This window comes from Choloepus didactylus, chromosome 18, assembly GCF_015220235.1.
Source record: "Choloepus didactylus isolate mChoDid1 chromosome 18, mChoDid1.pri, whole genome shotgun sequence".
NCBI lineage: Eukaryota > Metazoa > Chordata > Mammalia > Pilosa > Megalonychidae > Choloepus > Choloepus didactylus.
This window is the reverse complement of record NC_051324.1, coordinates 45,765,290-45,786,291: the sequence shown is the minus strand read 5'-3', so window position 1 is coordinate 45,786,291 and position 21,002 is coordinate 45,765,290. Positions and strand designations below refer to the sequence as shown.

Here is a 21,002-nt window from a genome sequence, read left to right as displayed (position 1 = left end):
CAAGTCGGAGGAAGCTGGGCTGGGGAAGCGGCATTCCAGGTGGCAAGTCAGAGGATGAGTCAGGGCTGGTGCGGCCCCTCCCCTCCCTGGAGGTTGGGGAGGCCCTGCCTCACCTACTCCACTCAGGGCTCCTAGCCTAGGCTGGCTGACTCTCATTTGCATCCATCTGCATATATGCAAGTTCCACCTTTGCACACTGGCAGGGCCAGGGCAAGACACCTGTGCAGGGGCACGGAGGGAAACGAGTCAGCACAGCTGGGCTGGCTGCCTGCTGGAGCACCCGAGCCCAGAATCTTGGTCGCTGGTCCATCAGCCCATCAGACGCCTGAATCTCTGAACCATACCCATGGCTTCTTCCCGGGGCTCCTCTTCGTTGCCCAAGTCTACAACTTCAAAGTCATTCTTGCCTCTACCCTCTTCTGATACAGTCATAGGGCCCCGAGTCTGTCTCTGCCCTGCCCTTCCCACACTTCTCCTTTCTGTTGCCTCTGCCACAGGCCTCCTGGGCCCTTCCCACTCTCTTCATGCTTGATCTATTGCAGTAGTCTCCTAACTGGGCTTTCTGCCACCCAAGTCTTGCCTCCCCAGCTCACTGTGGTGCCCAAGATACCCCTAGGAAGCCTCTCAGCTCCCATCCTTGTCCTCCCAACTGCCCACGGGTCCCCTTCTAAACTCTTGGTTGGCATTCGAGGCCCTCCACAGTGTGGAACCTCCTGATTCTTGGTCTCAACTCTTTCCCTACTTTCTAACCTCCAACTAAGCTGATGTAGGCCCTGCACACCCCTTTTCTGGTGCCTCAGTCTCCTCATCTGTAAAATGGGCATGACAATAGGATTCCTTTACAGAATTATGGTATGACTTAAATGAGAAAATGCATGTAGAGCACTTAAAATCACGTCTAGCACACAAGCCCACAAAAAACGTAAGCCATTATTAATATTTTTACTTCTCCTACAACCACCCTCCCCAGGGCACCCTTCTCCTGGGGTCTCCTCCCTCCTGAGCCCTTCTTCAGCTTTCCTCTGCCCTTGCTGAGCAGTGCTTCTCCAGGTAAGACTATCCTGGTGGTTAAGAGGGCAAGCCATCTTGGGTTCCAATTTCAGCTTTTTAGGCAAATTATTTGACTTCTTTGTGCCTCAATTTCCTCATCTGTACAGTGGGGATAATACTGATATCCTACCTCATAGAATTTTTTGGATTGGTTAAATAAAAGAAAGCATTAAAAGGCTCAACACAATGCCTGGAACATAGAAAACACTTAAAAAGCTTTACCTCTGGTGCTGATGATGGTGATGCCCCAGGGCATGGATCTCAGATCACTGCTGCTCTCTCTCCCCGCCAAAGGCCCAGCAGATTCCTGAAGAATTCCTCCAGCAGGATCCTCTTGTGCTGCAGAGGGCCAAACCACCACTACCTGGCCCTCCTTCTCTTTCCTCTGGAAAGCAGCTGAGGCAGACAGTACCCAGCTGGGCCGGGTGGTGGTTTGGGATGGGGTGGAGCTGAGCACATTCCACCCAGAATTTGGGCTGGGGAAGGCTGGTCTCCCCCAGAATGTGGAAGCTGTTTCCCCAGCAAGGTCCACCTCTGATGGATGGGGATCAGCTCAAAGACTGGTCAAGGGGGTTTCCAGAGAAGTGTGTGTGTGTTGAGGGTGGGGGGGCTGGTGCGGGAAAATGGGAAGGATAGCCCAGCTCAGCTCAGCTCAGCTCCCCTGGAGGCCACAGGCACGCACACAGCCCCCCCATTCCCTGGCACTACAAACCCTTCCTCCTTCTCTGCCCACTTCCCCACCCCCTTCCCCACGTCCTCCAGCCTTTTCCAGGCAGCAGTTGGTGAACTTCCAGTGTGTGATCCTCTTTTCCAACGGGAATTAATGAGGGTGACTGATGAGGGAGGGTGGATGGGGGACGAGAGGAGATGCGCGAGGCCCCGCCCCTCCTTAAACCTCCGGAAGCGCTCTTGGGCCCTTCCTCTAGGTTCAAGTCACCCCCATCCCCCCTCACCCAAACCACAGTGGGGAGGCTTTGGGGGAGAGGGGGAGGGTGGGAGTGGGACTGAGTTGCCTCTGACCCTCCCCCTATCTACCCTCCCTCTTCCTGAGGGGGGTCCCAGAAACCAACGCCTGGGTATACAGAGAGAAAGGCTGCGTTATTATTTTTAATTGTGATTATTTTTCTCATTTTGAGGAGAAGGGGTTGCGGGTGAATCTGGGGTGCCCACGCGGCCATGCGGCCCTCCTCTCCGTTCTCCCAGGCCCAGCCCAGTATAAGGCTGTCCCCTTCTCTGGCTTCTGATACCCAGATCAGGATGTGGCGACCGGACCAACCTTTTTCTTACAAAAGAAAAACAGTCCAGGAGTCAGAAAGTGAAACCAGTAACCCCACCCGTATAGATTCCCCCGGTAATCAAAGGGTTCTAGAGGGACAGGCGCGAATAACGTGCGTTGTTTGTGTATGTACGTGTGTGCTGAGTGTGTTGTGCACGTGTGATGCGGTTGTGTATTGCTGTGGATGTTGTGTGGCTGTGACTACGTGTGGAGTGTGTGCTGTGGGTATTAGGTTGTGAGTGTGTTATCTATTGTGTGCCTGTGTATTTCTGATGTGCGTGTGTGTTGTGTGTGTGTCAGTGCACACACCAGCTTCGTTGTTGCCTCCTAGATGCAAGGTCCAATTCCCGCCACGACCCACTTCCAGCTTCCCACCGAGGACCTGGCAATGGAGACGTCGGTAGAACGCCGTGTCCGGGTCTGCGAGGCCTGAAGAACCTGACTCAGTTGCCCTCGCTCGCGGAGCGCCGAATTCGTTGCAGCCGGGTTGGCCTCGGGGCCTCCCAGCCGCTCGCTGCGTTCGCCCCCGGGCTAATCTGGCGCTCGGTCCTGCAGTCGGTCCGCCCGGGCTCTACTTCCGCTCGCCGGGCCCGTGGCTGGACACCCGGCCGAGAACTCCCGCGCTCCCGGCCCCAAAGCCCGGCGCCTACGGGCCCCCGACCCGGGGCCATTTCCAGCTCGAGCGCCAGGCTAAGTTCAGAGCCGCGTGGTTATTTTCCAAGTCACCGCGACGCCAAGGCACCTACAAAACTGCCCCATATTTTTGTCAGCCGTACGTTTGGGAGATGAAGCGGCCAGACTTTGTCCAGCATTGTTCATAATTTTTTAAAAACGTGTTTGGTAAATTCTCGTGTATTTTTACTTAAAACATCTCGGTCAAACTTAAATGGAAGACTTTTTCCTGGAGCGCAGGCTGAAATAGGAAGTAAAGCCAAGAGGCGGGGAGAGCGTCTCTGGGGGTGGCTCTGGAGACCCTGGTGGGGAGCCGGACTGCTGAGCGGTGCCCGTATCCGGGTCGCGCTGAACCCAAGGTCTCTCCCCTCCGCGCCCCCCGTCCCCGCCCGCGGAACTTCTCCAGGGTTATTTGGAAAATGAAGCAGGAACTCCAAGCACAGAGAAGCTCTCAGGAGAGCGCGGAGGTGAGCGCAAACCGAAGAGCACCCCCGGGCTTGCGTTGACTTCAGTAACCAGCCCATCGCCCCGCTTGCGCCAGCGATCATCAAATGCACGATCGGAAAGAGGAAAGGAGACGCAATAATTCAAAGTTTCAGGAAAAATTAACTCGGGAAAGGGGGTGGGGCGCAGGCCTCTTCCTCCGACCTCACCGAATGCGGGTCTCTGTCCAAAGCGCACCGCGCCGAGCCGATGGAGGCTGGGGCAACGAATCTAATCGATTCCCTCCATCTTCCCGAATTGTTAAAACAGAACAATTTAAGTTTCCCTAAACTGAATTTCTAAGGCCCCCGCCAACTCGAGCCTAAAACCCACTGAGATAGGCAAAACTAACCTAAAGTTTCGTTTGGAGATGGTGTGTGGGATGGAAGAGAAAGGGCGCGCGGATGAGCAGGAAATGGCTGCGAAGAGCCAAAAATGAGAATTCGCTCCGGCAGACGCGTACCAGTGCTGCGTGGAGAGTCGGCGCCGGGTTACAGACCCCGGCCGGCGCCCGACTCCCGTCGCAGACGCCGATCCTTTCATCAGGGGCTTGTCTTGGGGACACGGGTTTGGGATGCGAGGAATGAACCACCGGAAAGAGGCACTTGTTCGGATGGAAGACCGGGATTCGGAATGACCTCGAGCAAAGTATATATCCCCCCATCACGAATGCCTTTTCTGCAAAGGGAATCGTTTGCAGAAAACATTCCCTTTGCAGATGGCCATTTGCCAGGATGGGATGGCATTTGCCGGGCGACCCGCGAAAAGTCTGCAAAGGCACATGCACCGCGCGGGTCTATCAGATCCAATCGCCGCACCACTGCTGACCCCCGAGATCCCCATGGCGCAGCTCCCCACCCAGGACCTGCTTGGGGAAAACCTGAGAGTGTCTTTGTGACCAGCCAGAAGCTGAGGTATTGGTAGCCACCGCAGAGTTTCCCTTTCTCCCCGCCCCCCCTCCCACATTTTCTTTCTTTCTCTTTCTTTCCCTCCTTCTTGGTTTTATTACGCTTTCATATTGTGATTTTTGCAATTCATAATAAAGCATGTGACAAAGACTTGGGAAATCTTGCATCCAGCTCCTTCGTTTTACAGAAGGATGAACTGAGTCTCAGAAATGGAAATGGCTGACCCAGGATACCACCCAGGGGAGTTCATGGCTGAGTCAGGATGAGAATCCAGGCCTCAGGCCTCTCCAGCCAGTCTTCTCTCCTTTCTGAGCAAAAAAAATCCTCAGTCTTTCCTTATCCCCACCCCCACCCTACCCAGAAGGCTCCCCGGTTGGTGAGATGTGGCTCTTGTTGGAGAAGACCCAGCCCAGGGAACTCTGCATTGAGGAGATCCTGCAGTCCCCTAATCAGTCCGAGCCCCATCCCCATACTCTCAGGCTTCCTGGGAGTGGGTGAGAAGCACCGAAGAGAGAGGGGATGGTGGAGAGACAGGTCTCCTCAGTTTGTAAAATAGGGGACATTAATAGTACCTACTGCAGAGGGGTTTTTGTCACAATGCACAGAGCTTGGACGCAGTGAACCTTTCATAAATTTCATAGGGCCACAGGGTGTTTCCGACTCTTGCATGGGGGTGAGGATCCTGTATGAGTACGGAGAAGCCCCTGAGAACTTAGGAAAGGCTCTTTCTATGGATCCCCTGGCTTCAGAGGACTTCCAAGGCCAACTGCTGCAGAGGCCCTTCCAGAAAGCCCTGTTTTTCCCTGCCAACCTCAGCACAGAAAGGACTCTGGGTACATGGCCCTTCAAAGAAATGTCCTTCTGCCCATCCTTTCAATTCCAGCTTAAAAGGATCTCCTTTGTGAAGCCTTGACAGCCAACTCCACCCAAAGAACATTCTCCTCCTTTGATGCACCGTGAGAAGCCATCCCTGGACTCCACCATCTTTAGACTCCACTGGGGCATTGTGTGCTGTATGCCTGCCTTGCTCCCAGAGGAAAAGGATTGTTGTAGAAAGGAGGATTTGGAGGGATACGTCCTCCTAGACTCCCAGCCCCAGCTCTAGGGAGATGGCCACACAGCTGGAGGAAGTGGGAAAGGTTCTCCCACATGGAAACAGCAGTTCTCTACTGAGCAAACTCCCAAACCCTGATGGATGAGTGGACAGTGAGTTCTCCAGTCACCCAAAGGAAGGGGCTTCCCTACAGTGCCCCCTCTTCCTCAAAGCTCTGAGGCTTCAGGGTTCAGAGCTCAGAGCCAGGTGCCAGAGGAAGGTTTTCTTGGAAAAATATGTCACTATCCATTCCATCAGGGAGTCCAGTTTGAAGTGGACTTGCTCTTCTTGAACGCAAAGTGCCCTTGAAGAGGCCTCAACAACTCACCTCCTCCCTGTGGGACATCAGAAGGGGGTCTCAACCACCCCTGCACACCCCTGCCATCTTTCTGTCTTTTCAAGGAGCCACCCCTGGTGCCATTTCTTACTCTTCCAGTCTTCTCTCTTTCCCTGATCACCATCCTCCTCTACCCCCACACCCCACCCATTTCTGAAGGCTGCCACCTTCACTCTGAGCCCAGGTATGAGAGCGCATTCATGTATACATATGTAAATAGACACACCCAGTTGCCTACTCGCATGGGAGAAGGGGTTACTTGAATGTTGGGCAATCTGAGGACTGGTAGGTTTGGAGATTTAGGGGTCTCTCCCCTAACACCAGGCATCTTTCATAGGGTAAGTACACATGTGTATGTATTTATATGCTTGGTTTTTCTGTATTTTCAGGTGTGTGGCTAGCGATGTGGCTTGTGTACTCCTGGGACAAATCTAGTGCTTTATTCAGTGATATTACCATTCATCTTTGTGTACACTGATGTCTATATATCAGAGCTATACTCTGTGTTTGCAGATCCATACATGAACCTCAATGTCCACAGATAGATGCTAGTGTGAATATAGGTGTAGCCACTTGTGTATTGGTATATGCAAGTGTATATATTGTATTTTTGTGGAGTCTATACGTAGTAGTATACATGTGGGAATCGATGTTTGTATATGTGGACAGATGCCCACGAAGGCCTCAGATACCAGTGTTTAGAGGCAGGTCCTGCACACAGCCTGGAGAAGGCGGGCACGGCCCTGCCGTACTGCCTGCACCCTCCAAGGAACTTCAAACCGAACTCGCCCCCACTCCCGGGTCTTGTCCCCATTCGTTCAAGGCTTCAGCCTCACGCGGAGCCAGGAAAGGTGCGGCGCCGCACGGGAGTAAGCCCAGACGGCTGATCTCTCCTGCGGCCTCGGGGGCCTTCAGTACTGCGGTGTCGCAATCAAACCAGGGCCCCTGGCGGAAGCGAAAGCCGGTTCAGGGGGAGGCGATAAGGCAGAGTAGCGGCGGTCGCTGCGTGCCAGGCCGAGGGCAACCCGCGGGGGCGTGTGCACGGCGCGCGTGCGGGACAGGCTGGGGGCCGGGCGGCACCTCCCCGGACCCGGCGTCTGTTTACCAACAAACTGCCGGCGCTCAGCAGCGACGCATTCCGACACACTGAATAAGCCTCCGGCGCTGGTGATCTGGTCTCAACTCCCTTGGCAGTCCGTGGCGGCGGGACCAGAGTCGTAGTGCAGACTCCTGAGAGCTGGAGAGAGCGAACGCAGGTTGCATGCGCCACCAGAGCCGCAGGGCCACTGCCACTGCGCTGTTCCCTCAGCCGAGACCTTCGCGTTTCTGCTGTTATGACCGAGGTCCCCAGATTGCACCCGTCACCCCAGCACCCCTCTCGAAGAAGACTCCTGGGGCGCATACATCGCTCCCTCCTGTCTCCCAGTGCCGAATTTCCCTGCCGCGGGCTGCCGGGGGGGCGTGCCTCGGCTTCAGGCTTCGGTGAGGTCACCGCGCACGGTGGCCAATCCCGGGCGTCTGAATGGGCGGGGCCCCCATCGGGTCCCAAGAACCGAACCCAAAAGGGAGGGAGGAGGGGGAGACCCATGGATTTAGGGGGGAGGGGAAAAGCCATGGGGGGCACCCCCCCGGAACCCCTTTCCAGGGCGCGTTCTCCCCGCTGAAGGCGGCAAACAGAGACACTTTCCCGGGAATCTTAAGTGAGGGGGCGGCTGGCTGGGGGGCTCGTCCGGCGCCAACAGCGAGGCTCGGAAAAGAGTTGGCGGAGAGAGCAGACCACGGGCCGGGCCATGGCCTAGGCTACTCAGCCCGGGCACCATCCGCAATGACCTCTTTGCCCTGCCCCCTCCCCGGCCCGGACGCCTCCAAAGCTGTCTTCCAGGACGTCGCCCCAGCCCCGTCGATAGTGGCTGCGTACCCCCTTGGCCTGACCCCCGCAACCGCAGTCGCCCCCGATTTGCCCTATTCCGGGCCATATGGCCACCTCCTACCCTACCCCTACACCGGGCCGGCGACCCCCGGAGACTCTTACCTGCCCTGCCAGCAACCCGCGGCGCCCTCTCAGCCCTTCCGCGACCCCGCCGGGCACCCGCAGGAGCCGGAGGCAGGTAAGTCCGACCATGGCGGCCCTTTCCACCTCCCCGGCCTGGCTCCTGTGCGCCCCTAAACTTAGTCCTCGCCTGGTTGGATGCAGCTAGCGGCATTCAAACCTGACTCGGATTCCACGGTGTAATGGGCGGTGGGGGGGTGGGGGTGGGCGAAGGGATGAGGAGGGAGATGGGGGGGATGAGGCGGGAGATGGGGGGGGTGGGGCGGGGGCGAGTTGATCTAGGTCTCTTTTCAAGATCGACCTGGTTTCGATTTGCAGTTGTGCGATGCCGTGAGGGAGGGCTCCTTACCCCACCCTCTGGAGCAGCGGGCTTGTGTGTACCTACGTGTAAAGGAAAGCTAAAGCAATCCAGATGTGGGTGTGGGGGCCTAGCCCGTTCCCCGGGATTCTCCCCTGTCATGCACGCCCTCTCTTCCTATTGTCGCCCCTCTTGGAGTTCGTCTTGTCTCAGAAAGCAGGGTTCATGCCAAATCCTGATAAATAGAAATCAGGCCCAGGCTGCAAGGCAGAAGGCATAGCCCCCCACCCCCTCCACAGACCATACCTGATTGATACTGGAGGCTGGCCTGGAAGAATTTGGGGCTCAATCCCCACCCCACCTCCACCCCCACCCCCAGCATTGTTCTAAGAATGTAGACATAGGCCAGGGCCAGCAGCTCCTCATTTGGAGACACTGGATACCTCACCCTTCCAGCCAAAGGAGCAGGCCGTCTCAGCCATCTCCAGCCTTTGACTTTGGGGTAGGCTAGACCCCAGTTCCCATTGCCTGGTGCAACTTTAAGCTCCTGAGAAAGTGCTCACTGGACTGGAAGGCACAGGAGCAGTCCTATTTTTCTGATCCTGGGCCTTGCACAGCCGAGCTCACATGTAATGAAGGCAGTTGGCATCACCCACACACTATACATTCCTCCATCAGCTCTGGCTCTGGCTTCGACTCCAGGTTCCCTGAACTCCCTGCCCCTCCTAATTGATTTTACAATTGTCATTGGCACAGTCTCCAAGGATGCACATCCACCAGGTGACTCCGCTGGAGTCAGCCCAGGACAGAGACATTGCCCTCCCTTCCCCTGTCACTTCTGCCTTCAGCCTCCTGATCCATAAGCCATCAGAGCCAGAAGTCACCTTAGAGATATGGGAGCTCAGCCTTACTTTTTCTCTGAAAAAGAAAGGTTCAGAGAACGGGAGGGTGTGTACAGGTCAAGGACGTAGCCTAGTCTCCAGGCTCTTGGCCCTTGCTGATTGACTTTCTCCACAGAGAGCCAGGAAAGAGGATTTTAGGGACCTTCCTCAAGCCCCCAAAACTGCCTTCTGTGACAGAACTGGGGTTGCCTCTCCCAGGCTTCAGGGTGCTGGGTATATCATTTGGGAAGGGGCCTGGGTGGTGGTGGTGTCTATAGGTCTTATTTCTACAAATGAATCCCTTGGACTCTTTTCTTTAAATACATGCTAATACAATATATATGTGTGTATGTAATTGGGGGGTGGGCTGGGAATGAGATAACTTTGTCCTTAAGAGAATTGTTGGAAATGGTGTTGGTGTTTGCAGCACTGTCTTCTGCACTCCTTGCCTTCCCTCTGCTTTGTTTAAGGACAGGAGAGTGGAGAGTTCGTTTTCTTACGAACTTGCCCTGATCCAACGAAAAAACCAGGCACATAAATGTCCTTAGAATAGATTATGGCATTTTCCATCTGAAATTGGTGGCTTGGGTCCACTCTAGCTAGAATGAGCATTTGGGATAAAAGAGGGGGCTTAGGGTCCTCCTCCTCCCCTCACACACCGGCGCTCCCGCCTCAGGCCCCTGCACCGCCATCCCATTGAGCCGGAAGGTGTGGTGACGCCAGGAGGGAGGCCCGTTGGGTCCAGAGCAGATCCAGTAGTGACTTGCTGCAACTGGTGCGGAGAAAGGCAGCTGCTCCAAGAGTTGAGGGGCGGTGGACTCCGAGAGTTCAGCAGCCGGGTCTGCCTCCCGAGCTCTCCGTGTCACTGCCCGAATTGCGCGGTCCACCCCGCCAGAGAGGCGCGGGTGTTCGCTCGGCTTCCAGCCCCGGGCTGCTCGAGCAGTGAGGTCGAAGCAGGGGAGGCTGGACAGGCGCGGGCGGGAGCGGAAACCCAACGGTTTTTCTGGGAATTGGCCCAGGCGGGGGTCGGGGCTTGGCGGAGGGGTGGGGGTGGGGGTGGATCCGAGAAGTCCGCAGCGCCGGAGGCCACGGGTGAGGGACGCGGGGGAGGTGAGGGCAACTGGTGACCGAGGCTGGCCAAGGCCCGGGAACCTGATGTGTGGGGGGTGAGCTCCACTCCGGGGCGAAGACAAGGGAGAGACGCGGAGGACTTATGCAGCGTCGGGGCACCGGGGTCAGGCGCTCGCTGCGACTGGGGTGGACCCGGCAGACCCGCCTGGAAGGCGACGAACCTTGTCCAAAGCCCGGGGCATTTCAGCCGCTTGATCCACCCCACCCCTCCCATCCGCATGGAACCTTCTCCGGTGTCCCCATGGAGCCGTGCAGAGTGGAGTCGCCCCGCTGGGTAGGGGGGACACCCCTCGCCCCACCGCATTGTGGGGCCAGGCTGTACCTCCGCCGGAATTACTTGAGAGGCTGGGCCCGGTGGGCCAGAGGTGACCAGATTTCCCGTAGTGACACCGCAGCGCGGTCGGAGAGCGGCTGGGCCTGGGCAGCCCGACGCCACGCTCTCTCCGAAACCGGTCACTTTCCCTGCCACGCGGGGAAACTCTCTGGGAGTGTGGCTGGGTGGAGAGATGAGGGTTCTTAGTCTTCTGTAAGCCAGCAGGCTATGGTCACTTTCCTGCAAGGTGTGCCCCAGGAGAGAGGTTGCCCCGTTCCCCTAGGCAAGGCGAAGGGCAAGCCCTGGGAACCTTTCTGCCCGCAGTTGTTGGGATAGGGCGCTCACCCTGGCGTTCAAGGCCCCCTCGGCCCGGCCCCTGTGACCCTTCTATCTTATGGCAGCTGGGAATCTGCCTCGTTGACACTACTTCGGGCTTCTGAGCATTGCTTTTGCGTTCCCTCCGCCCGGAATGCCCTTCTGCCGTCATCTCTAGGTCTCAGCCCAGCCCAGCCCTCGACGGAGTCGTTCTGCCCCGCCCCACCCCAGGCTGGCGCCGCCGCACCCGGCTGAACTCCGACCTTGCAGCGCAGGCGCCGCCCAAATCCTCGCTCTGGCCCTTGGCGCTTTCTTCCTGGGGTCACAGGACCAATAGAGTGGGAGCTCCTTGAGGGCAAGAACTTTTATCTTTGCGAACAGTGAACGTGGGGGTTGAACCGAGCGTGGAGCTGAAGGTAGAGAAGGGCAGAGAGCAGCCGCAAGGGCCGGGGCGTGCCGACGGGAGATTCGGCTGTTTGCGCTTTTCTCTTTGCGAATCCGCGATCGGCATGCTAGCGAGAAGGAAATGCGCCTATGCATCTGACCACCCTACCCCGTCATTCCCACCCCGCACCTCCAACACACCGTCTTGTACTGCCCCCCTCCTCAGACAAAGAGAAGCCGCCGCTGTCCTCGGAACCCTTGGGGAGGTGCTTGCAGGCACCGGCCAAGAAGCTGCGCAAGCCCAGGACCATCTACTCCAGCCTTCAGCTGCAGCACCTAAACCAGCGCTTCCAGCACACGCAGTACCTGGCGCTGCCCGAGAGGGCCCAGCTGGCAGCGCAGCTCGGCCTCACCCAGACCCAGGTGGGGCCAGTCCCATCCTTCCTGCGCTCTGACCTTCCCCATGTTCTCTGGGAAGGCACCCCACCCCCCAACCTCCACCATGAATCCCCTAGAGTTATCACAGTTCCGGGGTAGAGGGGGGATGTTCGCAGCTGACCTCAGTAAGTGTTGGAAGGGGGTTGTTAAAAGCTGAGGGGGGTGTTGATTCAGGTAGAGGAGGGTACACCGGATAGGAAGAACTAGCTACTGGCTTGGAGGCAGGAACTCCCGGGAGGCTTCCAGGGTTGTAGAGGACTGGGGCAAATGTTCCCAACCTCCACCCTTCTCCCAGGACTGCTCCCCACAGTGTCATGCCCTTACACACACATACTCCTGACCTTCCACTCTTTCCCCTTTTTTCCCCAAAGGTAAAGATCTGGTTTCAGAACAAACGTTCCAAATACAAGAAGCTCCTGAAGCAGAATTCTGGGGGGCAGGAAGGAGAATTCCCCGGGGGACCCCCGTCCCTGTCTTCCTGCTCTCCACCCTTTCCATCCCTCTGGGATCTGCCCAAGGCCAGGGCCCTGCCCACCAGTGGCTATGGCAACAGCTTTGAAGCCTGGTATCAGCATCACTCCCCAGATGTCCTGGCCACGTCCCAGATGATGTGAGTCTGGGGAAGGGTGGATCGGGCCCCCAACCCTCCTCCAAAGCCCAGGACCCAGCCCACCTGCACCTCTTCTGGGCTGAGAGGAAACCGGCTCCAGGTGGGTTTTCTCGGGAGGATGAGGAGTGGAGGAGAAAAGGAGATGGGATAGAGTTCTGTCTTCCTTGATCTCTAAGCCAAACAGCTGAATCAAAGACTTCACCCTTAACCACTGCCCCCCACCAGCATGGACTGAACCGCTTCCCTCCATCTGGATGAAGGCTCTGGAGATAGTCATTGGCTGAAGTTTAGGCTACCTCTAGGACCCCTTGCCATGACACCCCTTTAAAAGGACACCCCTCATCATGGGTCAAAACCAGCAAGAAATATTCATTATTTTTCTTCCTTTGTGTGCCTTGGGAGTGCTGGATGAGCTGACCCACTGTGAGCAAAAGAATAAGTGAGTATCCAGAATCTTCGGGGTGCACCAGGCCAGTATCAGATCCCAGCCACGGAGAGGCTCTGTCCTGTGAGGTAGAAGGGATGCCGAGAAACGTAGAGTTTGTAGCCTAGGGGTAATTTATGCTCCCCTCCGAAAAAAGCCCTCTTTTCCCCATATCTACCCATTTTGAGTAGATAACAGATCCAGTTATCCATATAATTCAACAGGTATTTATTAAGAACCTATCCCCTATTCGTCCACCCCTAACACCTAACAACCCACATACACACACTCAGAACCCCACTTCAGAGAAGTGGAGACAAATGGGCTCTCTGGATGAGTGCAGTATAGATACCCCCAGATTAGGTGGGGGGAGGCCCAGCATTTATTTATAAAGTTTCCTGGGGCCTGAGAGGGTTGGCTTGTTGCCTTCCAGCTCTCACATTCCCTGACACCATGAGCTTCCAAAGATTAAAGTTTGTACAAAATCCTGGGTCCTGACTCTGAGGTGTGTTTGTTTCCTGACTTCTCAGGGGTGAGGGCTGATCACTCATCTCTTGCTTCTCTCTTCCTCTTTGGGTCTGACTTCTTCCAAGATGACCAGTGGACTAGGAGTCAGAGGGTCTGGATTCCAGTTTTGCTCTGTGGTTCTAGCTCTGGAATGCTCTATTAACTTCCATAGTTTTATATGCTCCAGTGTGAACCAGTAGATGCTCACACTGGGAATGCCCAGGGCCTGAGTGATGCTCCCCAGCAAATTCTTAATTGGCCCAGTTCTGGAAAGAGTCAGCCACCTTGCTGTCCCCTGTGCCCCACCTTCAGCCTGGGGAGGACTCCTGCTCCCCAGGAGAGAGGCATGCCCACTGAGCCGGTCAGCTCCTACCCTGCCAGAAGTATGCTACTTGGGAGTGGAATGGCCCCAGGCCCGCCAAGGGGAAGGGAGAGGGAGAGGAGAAGGAAAACCCTAGCAGGAACTGGAATTGTCCTCTACCATGCAGCAGGCACATGGAGGCCTCTGCTCTGTGTTAGATCCTGGGGATACCAAGGTAACCAAGGTAGATGCTGTCCTGGGGGCTCATGGGCTAACAGGGAGCCAGACAAAGGACAAGAGGCTTGTGTGGTAAGTGCCAAGCTAAGAGGAAGCACAGAGGGCAGTGGGGGCATCGTCAAGCAGCCCCGATTCAGGCCGGGCTGATGGGTGGGCAGCTCAGGGAGCAGTTGGACCCAGCCATTGATTCATGGCTGCAGCACCCCACCACACATACCTGGCGCCCCAGGGATCAGGAGAGCAGGAGGACACAGGCAGAGTAATTCAGGGAATCCAGCCCAGTGTGGCCCGAGGCGCTGGGGGAAGGGCCTCCAATTCCAGGCAAAAAATGTCCCGGTGGAGAACTTCCCTCCTGCTGCCTAAACCTGTTGCCTGGCACTGCAAACTCTGGACCTGCCCCAGTCTGAAAAGCCCACTCAGGCACTTGGAGCCCACCCCTGATGGCCAGAGAGGAGCACGAGTTGAGTGGTAGGTAGGGCAGAGGGGGTATGATGCTCACTGGAAGCCCCCTGCCCCACACACACACCCCTCCAGAGGCTTGCAGCCAGTCCCTCCTTGGCCCCTGTCCTGGGTCAGGGGTCACCCCCATCCACCCCACCCCCCCACCAAAAACAAACAAACAAACAAAAAATCCCCACGTACATTGGGGATTCTCTTGGGAATGGCACAGGGTGGACCAAAGCCAAGATCTAGAAATCATGAGGAATGGGAGTGGCAGGGCCCAGAGGAGAAAGATCCTCCCCCTACTCCCCACCAAGGCCTTCCCCTGCCTCTACCCCCCACCCCCCATCTCCACCCAGCTCTCAGGCTCTCAGTGGCCCAGGCCCCAGATTCCTCCTGGGACCTTCCCTCCCCCCACCACCCAGACCACAGGCCCTCAGGGCAGCGGCTCCCTCCCACTGCCGGCTGCACACTCCTTTCCACAGACCCGAGATAAGATCTACCACCCCATCTCAGAAAGCCTCCAAAGGCGAGATTAATTGGACAGCCCAACATGAGTTGCATCGTTAAAACAACAGCCTAGGTTGTAAAGTTAAGTAGCAGAAAGAGTGTAATTTCTCAGCCAGAGGCCAGCTCAGCTGACAACACCCCCAACCCCCTCACCCCGCACTGTTGCCCCATCAATCCTTTTCCTGGGGAAATGGGGATCCCTTTTCCACTTGGGAGCTGGTCCAGTTTCCCCAGGCTCCTGGGGGGTGATGGGACTTGAACCCCAGTGGAGGAGGTGGGTGTGCTGTTCCCTCCACCCCCTCTCTGGTATTCTAGGCTGTAGAAGGGGAGCCTTATGGTTTCTTCCCATGAAGACACCCCTTTAGGAACACTGGGTCAGATAAGAGAGGGAGACTTGAGTGGTTAAGAACAGGGGCTTTAAGGAGTCCCACCTCTGCCACTTGCTAGCTGGGTGACATTGGACAAGTTATTTCACCTCTCTCTGAGCCTCATTTTTTTACTCTGCTTCACGTGTGGTTGTGATGACAAAGTGAGATAGTGCTTGTAACCTGCTTGACACGGTGCCTGGAACATAGTAAGCACTCAATAAATGGCATTTATAGCTCCTGCTGTGTTCATAGAGGAGGGTAGGGGTCACAGCCAGGGTGAGTTTCCTGCTGCCACCCACCCACCCCTGTTCACCTCTTGCCTCTGGCAGAGTTGCCTCCTAAGGGTGGGGAGGGGGAATGGGACTGGAGACCTCAACCCTGCTCATCACCATTTGAGAGCAGGATGCAGGTAAAGTCCTAAAAGAGCTGGCAGCACCGTGCATCTGAGGTCAGCTGAGACTGGAGAGGGGAACAGGGAGTCCAGGGCACCTTCTGTCACCTACAAGGGTCTCGGCCACAGGAAAGCCAAGTCAGGGCTTCCCTCCCTTCTGGATCACTCTCTTCCATCTCCCCACAGGCTATTTTAAGAATTGCCCCCCATTCTCTCCCCCAACAAAATGAGATTCAATTAATTCAATTAAAGCAATTTGGGGAGTAGCTCCTGAAGACTTTCAATGTGAGATAATTACAAGTAATTTGCTGCTGTGAAGAGAGAAAAGGGCACAGGGGTCTGGGGGAAAGAAGGCAGCCCCCTCCTCACCAAATGCACGCAGATCTGCAGGGATCCCACAGGGCAATCTTAACTGCCCTCCCATTGGCCAAATTACTTGCAGGTGGGAAGAGGGTGGTGGGAGGGGGTGGAAAGGCCCCCAGTGACAGGCTGCCCCTCCCCTGCACCCCCTAATCCCCTCTCCGAGGTGGGGGTGGGGAGCTGGCTGATCCCCGACAAAATGTCTGCATAGCCCTAGCCGCCTGTTACTCAGCTCCAAACCTCATTTGAGTTTGGATGCCTGGACTTGCCTCTGGGATTGTATCCAGTGTCAATGGAATGTTATCCGCGTAGCTGAGGCCTGTGTAGATGGGGCCTTGGAGATCAAGGACTGCCCCAAAACTTATAAAGGATGGGGACAGAGAGAGGGAAGCCCAGAGAAGGTGCACACTGCCTTCCTGCTTCCAAGGAAGGTGATGATATACCCACTCTCTCTCCTTCCCTTCCCCCCTGCTCTATCTAATGCTTTCCAGTTCCGCCTGGAGTCTAATCCCAATTCCTTTCATTGTAGCAGTGGCAAATCTGCTCTCAACTTTCTGTCCTGAGGTGCACTGGAGCCTTTTTCTTCCAAAGAGCATCCTGCAGTTGCTTCCAACCCCAACTCACCTGGGAAAATCCTTTCCTGGCCAGGGGTCGGTCTGCCTGGGAGGAGGCTGAAGCGGGGAAAGGATGGTGCTGAGCAGCAAGTGGAGACCAGAGGCAGGGGCTGAGGCCAAGCGGTGGGGATGGGGCTTCAGCCTTCCACTAAGACCTTTTTCAGCTCTGCCCCACAGAGTAGCTGATTTCCAAGAGACTAGGTCTGCCGCCTTTTCCTGGGAGCCCCTGTTCTAGGAGGTGGGTAATGTTTTAACAAATATGGTGCAGAAAAAAAATTCACTGACCCCCAAAGTATTTCTCTTCTTATCTCCCCTTCTCTCCTTGCTTCTCCCACTCCAGGGAGAGGTGAAGAGGACAGTCTCCTTCAGCTCTGGTTTCTCCCTACCCCACCTTCAAGACTCCCCTTCTCTAAGCAGCTTGCCTGTGGGACCTGGGGGAGCCAGGGAGAAGGACCATCAGTGGGTCCCTGGGTGACTTCTGTTTCTTCCCTTCCAAGACAAAAAGCTTCAAGAGGGAAAAGTAGTCGCCTTTGCATGCTTCCCCTGCTCCCCTTCCTGGCTAGCTCCAATTGGTTAACAAAAAAAAAAAAAAAAAAAAAAAAAAAGGGTGTGGGGCAGGAAACTCTTCCACCCCAAACCTCAAAACACGAAGGCCCCAGACAAATGCACGGAGACAGGCAGTCCCAGGGACCCAGGCACAGGGACACTGTGCATGCACACACATTTCCACAGAGGGAGTGCAAGCACAGGCAGGCAGAGGCACGTACCAGCACACATGCCGTGAGCAGACACACAGACACACGTGTGCATGCATGAAGCAGACCCATGGTTGGACCCAGACATACACGGAGAAATGCAGCTGCAGGTCACCTACTCACAGGGAGAAGCACAACCCAGGGGATGATCCGAGAAGGAGATATGCAGGAACATAAATGTATGCAGAAACAGACTTCAAGGTACATAGAAATACACAGAGCAGCTCCCCTATTTGGGAGAGTGTGTATGTGTGAGCGGTGAGGGGTGGGATGGGTCTCTCTCTCTTTTCCTGCCTCCCCCTTCTCTCCCTCCCCTTTCCTGGCTCTTGGTCTCCTATTTTCTGGGAATATTTCCCTGGTGAGTGGTTGGAGGGGGGTGGAGGGGGAGACTGAATGGCCACAGAAACCTGATAATTTCATTATGACTTTATTTTTGTTGTTCCCTGAAGGCTTGCTGCTTCTTTTCTTGAGCTCTGGCAAAAGTGCCTGTCCCCAAGCCCTTCCTGGCATGCCCCGTGGCTCCCATACGTGGGCATCTACTCCAGCCCTGCCACAGGAACCCGAAGGCTGGCTAAGGAGGCCTGAGGTGGCCTTCCCTTCGGATGCCTCTCTGAGCACCCCCCCCACCCCACCCCCCACCCCTCGCTCCCCTGCCCCTCCAGCCCGTCCAGCCCCAGGGAAGAAGGAGAGCACTGCTCCAGGAGCCCAAGCCCTGGATCTGCTGCTAACTTGCTGTGTGGCCTTGGCAAGTCACTTATCCTCTCTGTGTCTCAGCTAATTTCTCTTGCTCTGTGTGTGTGTGTATGTGTGTGTGTGTGTGTCTCCCCTCTAGTCTGGGGCTTCCTAAGGACAGAGCCCATCTTTCCCAGCGGACCGGGGACTCCCGAGTGTGGGGGGCTCTGCCTCCCCCAGCAGACTGGATGCCTTCTGCAGCTCTTTCTAACCCCGTAGTGTGAAAAGATTCTAAGGTACCCAGCCCCATTGGCACCCTGGGGGCATGTCTGGCCAGCCCAGGAAGAAGGAAGGAGTTGGCCCCAACCTCTCTCCAAATATCAAGGTTTCTCATTCATCTCCTCACAGTGCCAGGCCTTCAGACTCTCTGGCCCTAAAATGGAGAGATTACTTCATTTCCAGGGGAGGGTTCCACTCGCAGTGGAATATATGTGGAATCCATTCCTCTCTGCTCTGTCAGAAATCTCCTCTTTCAGAGTTCAGCTGAATTTTGGGTCAGACCTAAGGAAGAGTCTTCTGCTAACATGAAGAGATTCTACGCTGCCCTATGGCCCCCCACTGCCTTACCCTCCTCACTCAAGCTGACAAATAATACACAGGCCAAATAATGAGGTCGGGATTATCTCATTTAGGTCAGAAGTTTCCTTGGGGGTCTTTATTCTTTCCCACTCTGTGCAGGAACCTCCTCTGCTTGGAAGCCCACCCTCATGATCGCCTTCTGGGTTCTGTTTGCACACTAGCAGGACCCATCAGGACTTCAATTGCCCTCCTCCCTCAGACCAGAGTTGCTAGAGAGCAGGGCACTGGCTGCCGCTCTCAGACTGGGGGCTCCCCCCAGCATGGTTCTGTCCTCTGCATGCTCAACCCTCCTCCCAATCCTGGTTTTCTCCCTCTCTTTGGGGTGGAGGGGCTTAGTGCCTGGGGTTAGGCTAAGAGCAGATGGGGGCGTGTGACCCCTGGCCACTCCCTGCCCCCGGCCCCCCACGCCTGCTGCAGAGCTACCAGACCACTCCTCTGGGCTGGACCCGGGAGCTGCTTTCAATGTCCCTGCAAGCTGGGGCCTGCTGCAGACTCCTCCTCCCAGCTCTGGAGCCTCAGGGAATTCTTTGCTTCAACAGATCCTGGGGGGAGCCAGACTGCGGGAGGTTCCTGACAAGCCTCTGCGGGGCTCCCGTCACATTCCCCAAGCCCAGGGGGATCAGCTGGATCCCCCGATGCTGGCTTCTTCCACCCCTGTGACCCCAGGTCTTTGCCTCGCCTCCTCATGCCCTCCTGCCTCCTCTCCAAAGCCTGCGCTCTGTCCTGGGACCCCATCCCCGGCTTTGGGTAGCCCCCCATCCCCCACCCATCCACTCCCGCCCAGCCCCTGGCAGCCCCATCTGAACAGTGGAAAACAAGCCCCCTGCCTCCTTGAAAAACGCCCAGTTGCTTCCTCCTCCAGAGAAACTTCACAAGTTGCACCCTGGAACACAGACACTCAGCTGAGAGGCCTTGAGCAGGTCACTTAATGTCTCTGGGCCTTTATTTCCTCACCTATGCAGTGGGGATAATGATAAAAATGATGTCTCAGGCACCAAGGAGACAGGGAGAGAGCCCCCCTGGTAAGTTGTGAAATGCGCCAGGTGTGCCCTGGGATCTGGTGACTGATTCCCATACCCTGGCCATACCGAGTTAGTGCTGGAAGTGTCCCTCTCCCCATCCACCTGTGTCCCCCACTGACCCTCTGTGTACCACATAATGGTGAAGAGAAGAGGGCTCCAGAGCCGGATGGCCCAAGATCAGGGCGAGTTTCTTAACCTCTCTGTATCTCACCCTCTTCATCTGGAAAATGAGAACAACGATAGAACCTACTTCATGAAGTTGTGAAGACTGAGTTAAAACACAAAAGTTCTATGATACAGTAAGGCTCAGCAAGGATTAGTTACAGTATTTGGGGCTGCCAAGCAGGAAAAGCCTTCTCTGTCCACCAGGGATCTTGCTCAAGTACCCCTGTTCCTCTGTTGGTCTCCTCTGCTTGGGAGTCCCTGTTCCCCACCAAGCATCTTTTGTGGGCTGGGGGATCCCTGTGCACAGAACCCTAGGCTGGACTGTCTCCCCCCGACACCCAGCAGTGTGGGTAGTGGGCTCAGCAGAAGCTGCTTTGCGATGGAAGGAGAAGTTGTGCAGGAGGAGGGTTGGCCAAAGGGTGAAGATGTCTGACCCGGTTCCCAGGAGAGTCCTGTGGGCACACGGGGTGGGAAGGCACCTGAGAGGTGAGACCATCCAGCCTCTGCCTGGGTCAGAGCTAATGCAGAGGCAGACAAGGCTCCTGGCTTCTTCACTTAAAAGCATTACCCCTTCTGTTAACCCTGAATCCCTCCCACCAAGCAAAACAAACAAACAAAAACAAAAACAAACAAACAAAACACCAAAACAAAAAACCCATCAGAGATGAAATGATTTTTTATGCTGACATCAGATTGCATACCTAGAAAACTTGAGAGACTCTAGGGAAAAATAAACTTCTCAAGTTAGGAGAATTTTGGTACAGTGGCTAGATACAAGATAAATATAAAACATTGGAAGGCATTTTCTAGTCTAGCAATAAACAAGGAAAAATATTCCAGTTAAAAGAGACACAAAATAATAAAACATTCTAAATACATAGATGTGGAAAGCAGCTCTTTAGCTGATCAGAACTGAAGGATACTAATTCCTGCTATCTTCCCTTCTTCTGGTGCCAAGGCCTAGCAAATGGCTCCATCTTGGGTGGCCATCGTTCCATTATATCTGCAGCATGGCAGATGTAGGTTCATATCAAGGAAGCATTTTCCCAGTAAAAGGAGGGATTCCTGCTGAGGGTGTTTTAGAACCCCCCAGGCCAGCTGAGGGGCATCCTAACTGCCTACAGACTGGTTTCTTCTAAAACTGACAATGTAGAGTTCCCATCTTTGTACCAAGCTTTGTGCCATCTCATTTAATTTTCACAACAGCCCTGCAAGATAGATATGATTAACTCTTTTTAATAGAGGAGGGAAAGTGAGTCTCAGAGAGGGCAAGTGACTTACCTGAGGTTACACAGCTTAGTAAGTGTTGAAGCCAGGGTTTGAGCCCAGGTGTGTGTGTATGTGTGCCTGGATGTTT

General features: G+C 55.5%; 1 protein-coding gene across 1 annotated transcript; it reads left to right on the top strand.

The window, feature by feature from the left end:
• Positions 1-7,644: 7,644 nt before the first annotated feature.
• DLX4 (distal-less homeobox 4) lies at positions 7,645-12,243 on the top strand. Its single transcript, XM_037810830.1, has 3 exons — positions 7,645-7,927; positions 11,418-11,614; positions 12,001-12,243. The coding sequence occupies exons 1-3, from the start codon at positions 7,645-7,647 to the stop codon at positions 12,241-12,243; spliced, it is 723 nt and encodes a 240-aa protein (XP_037666758.1).
• The last annotated feature ends 8,759 nt before the right edge of the window (positions 12,244-21,002 follow it).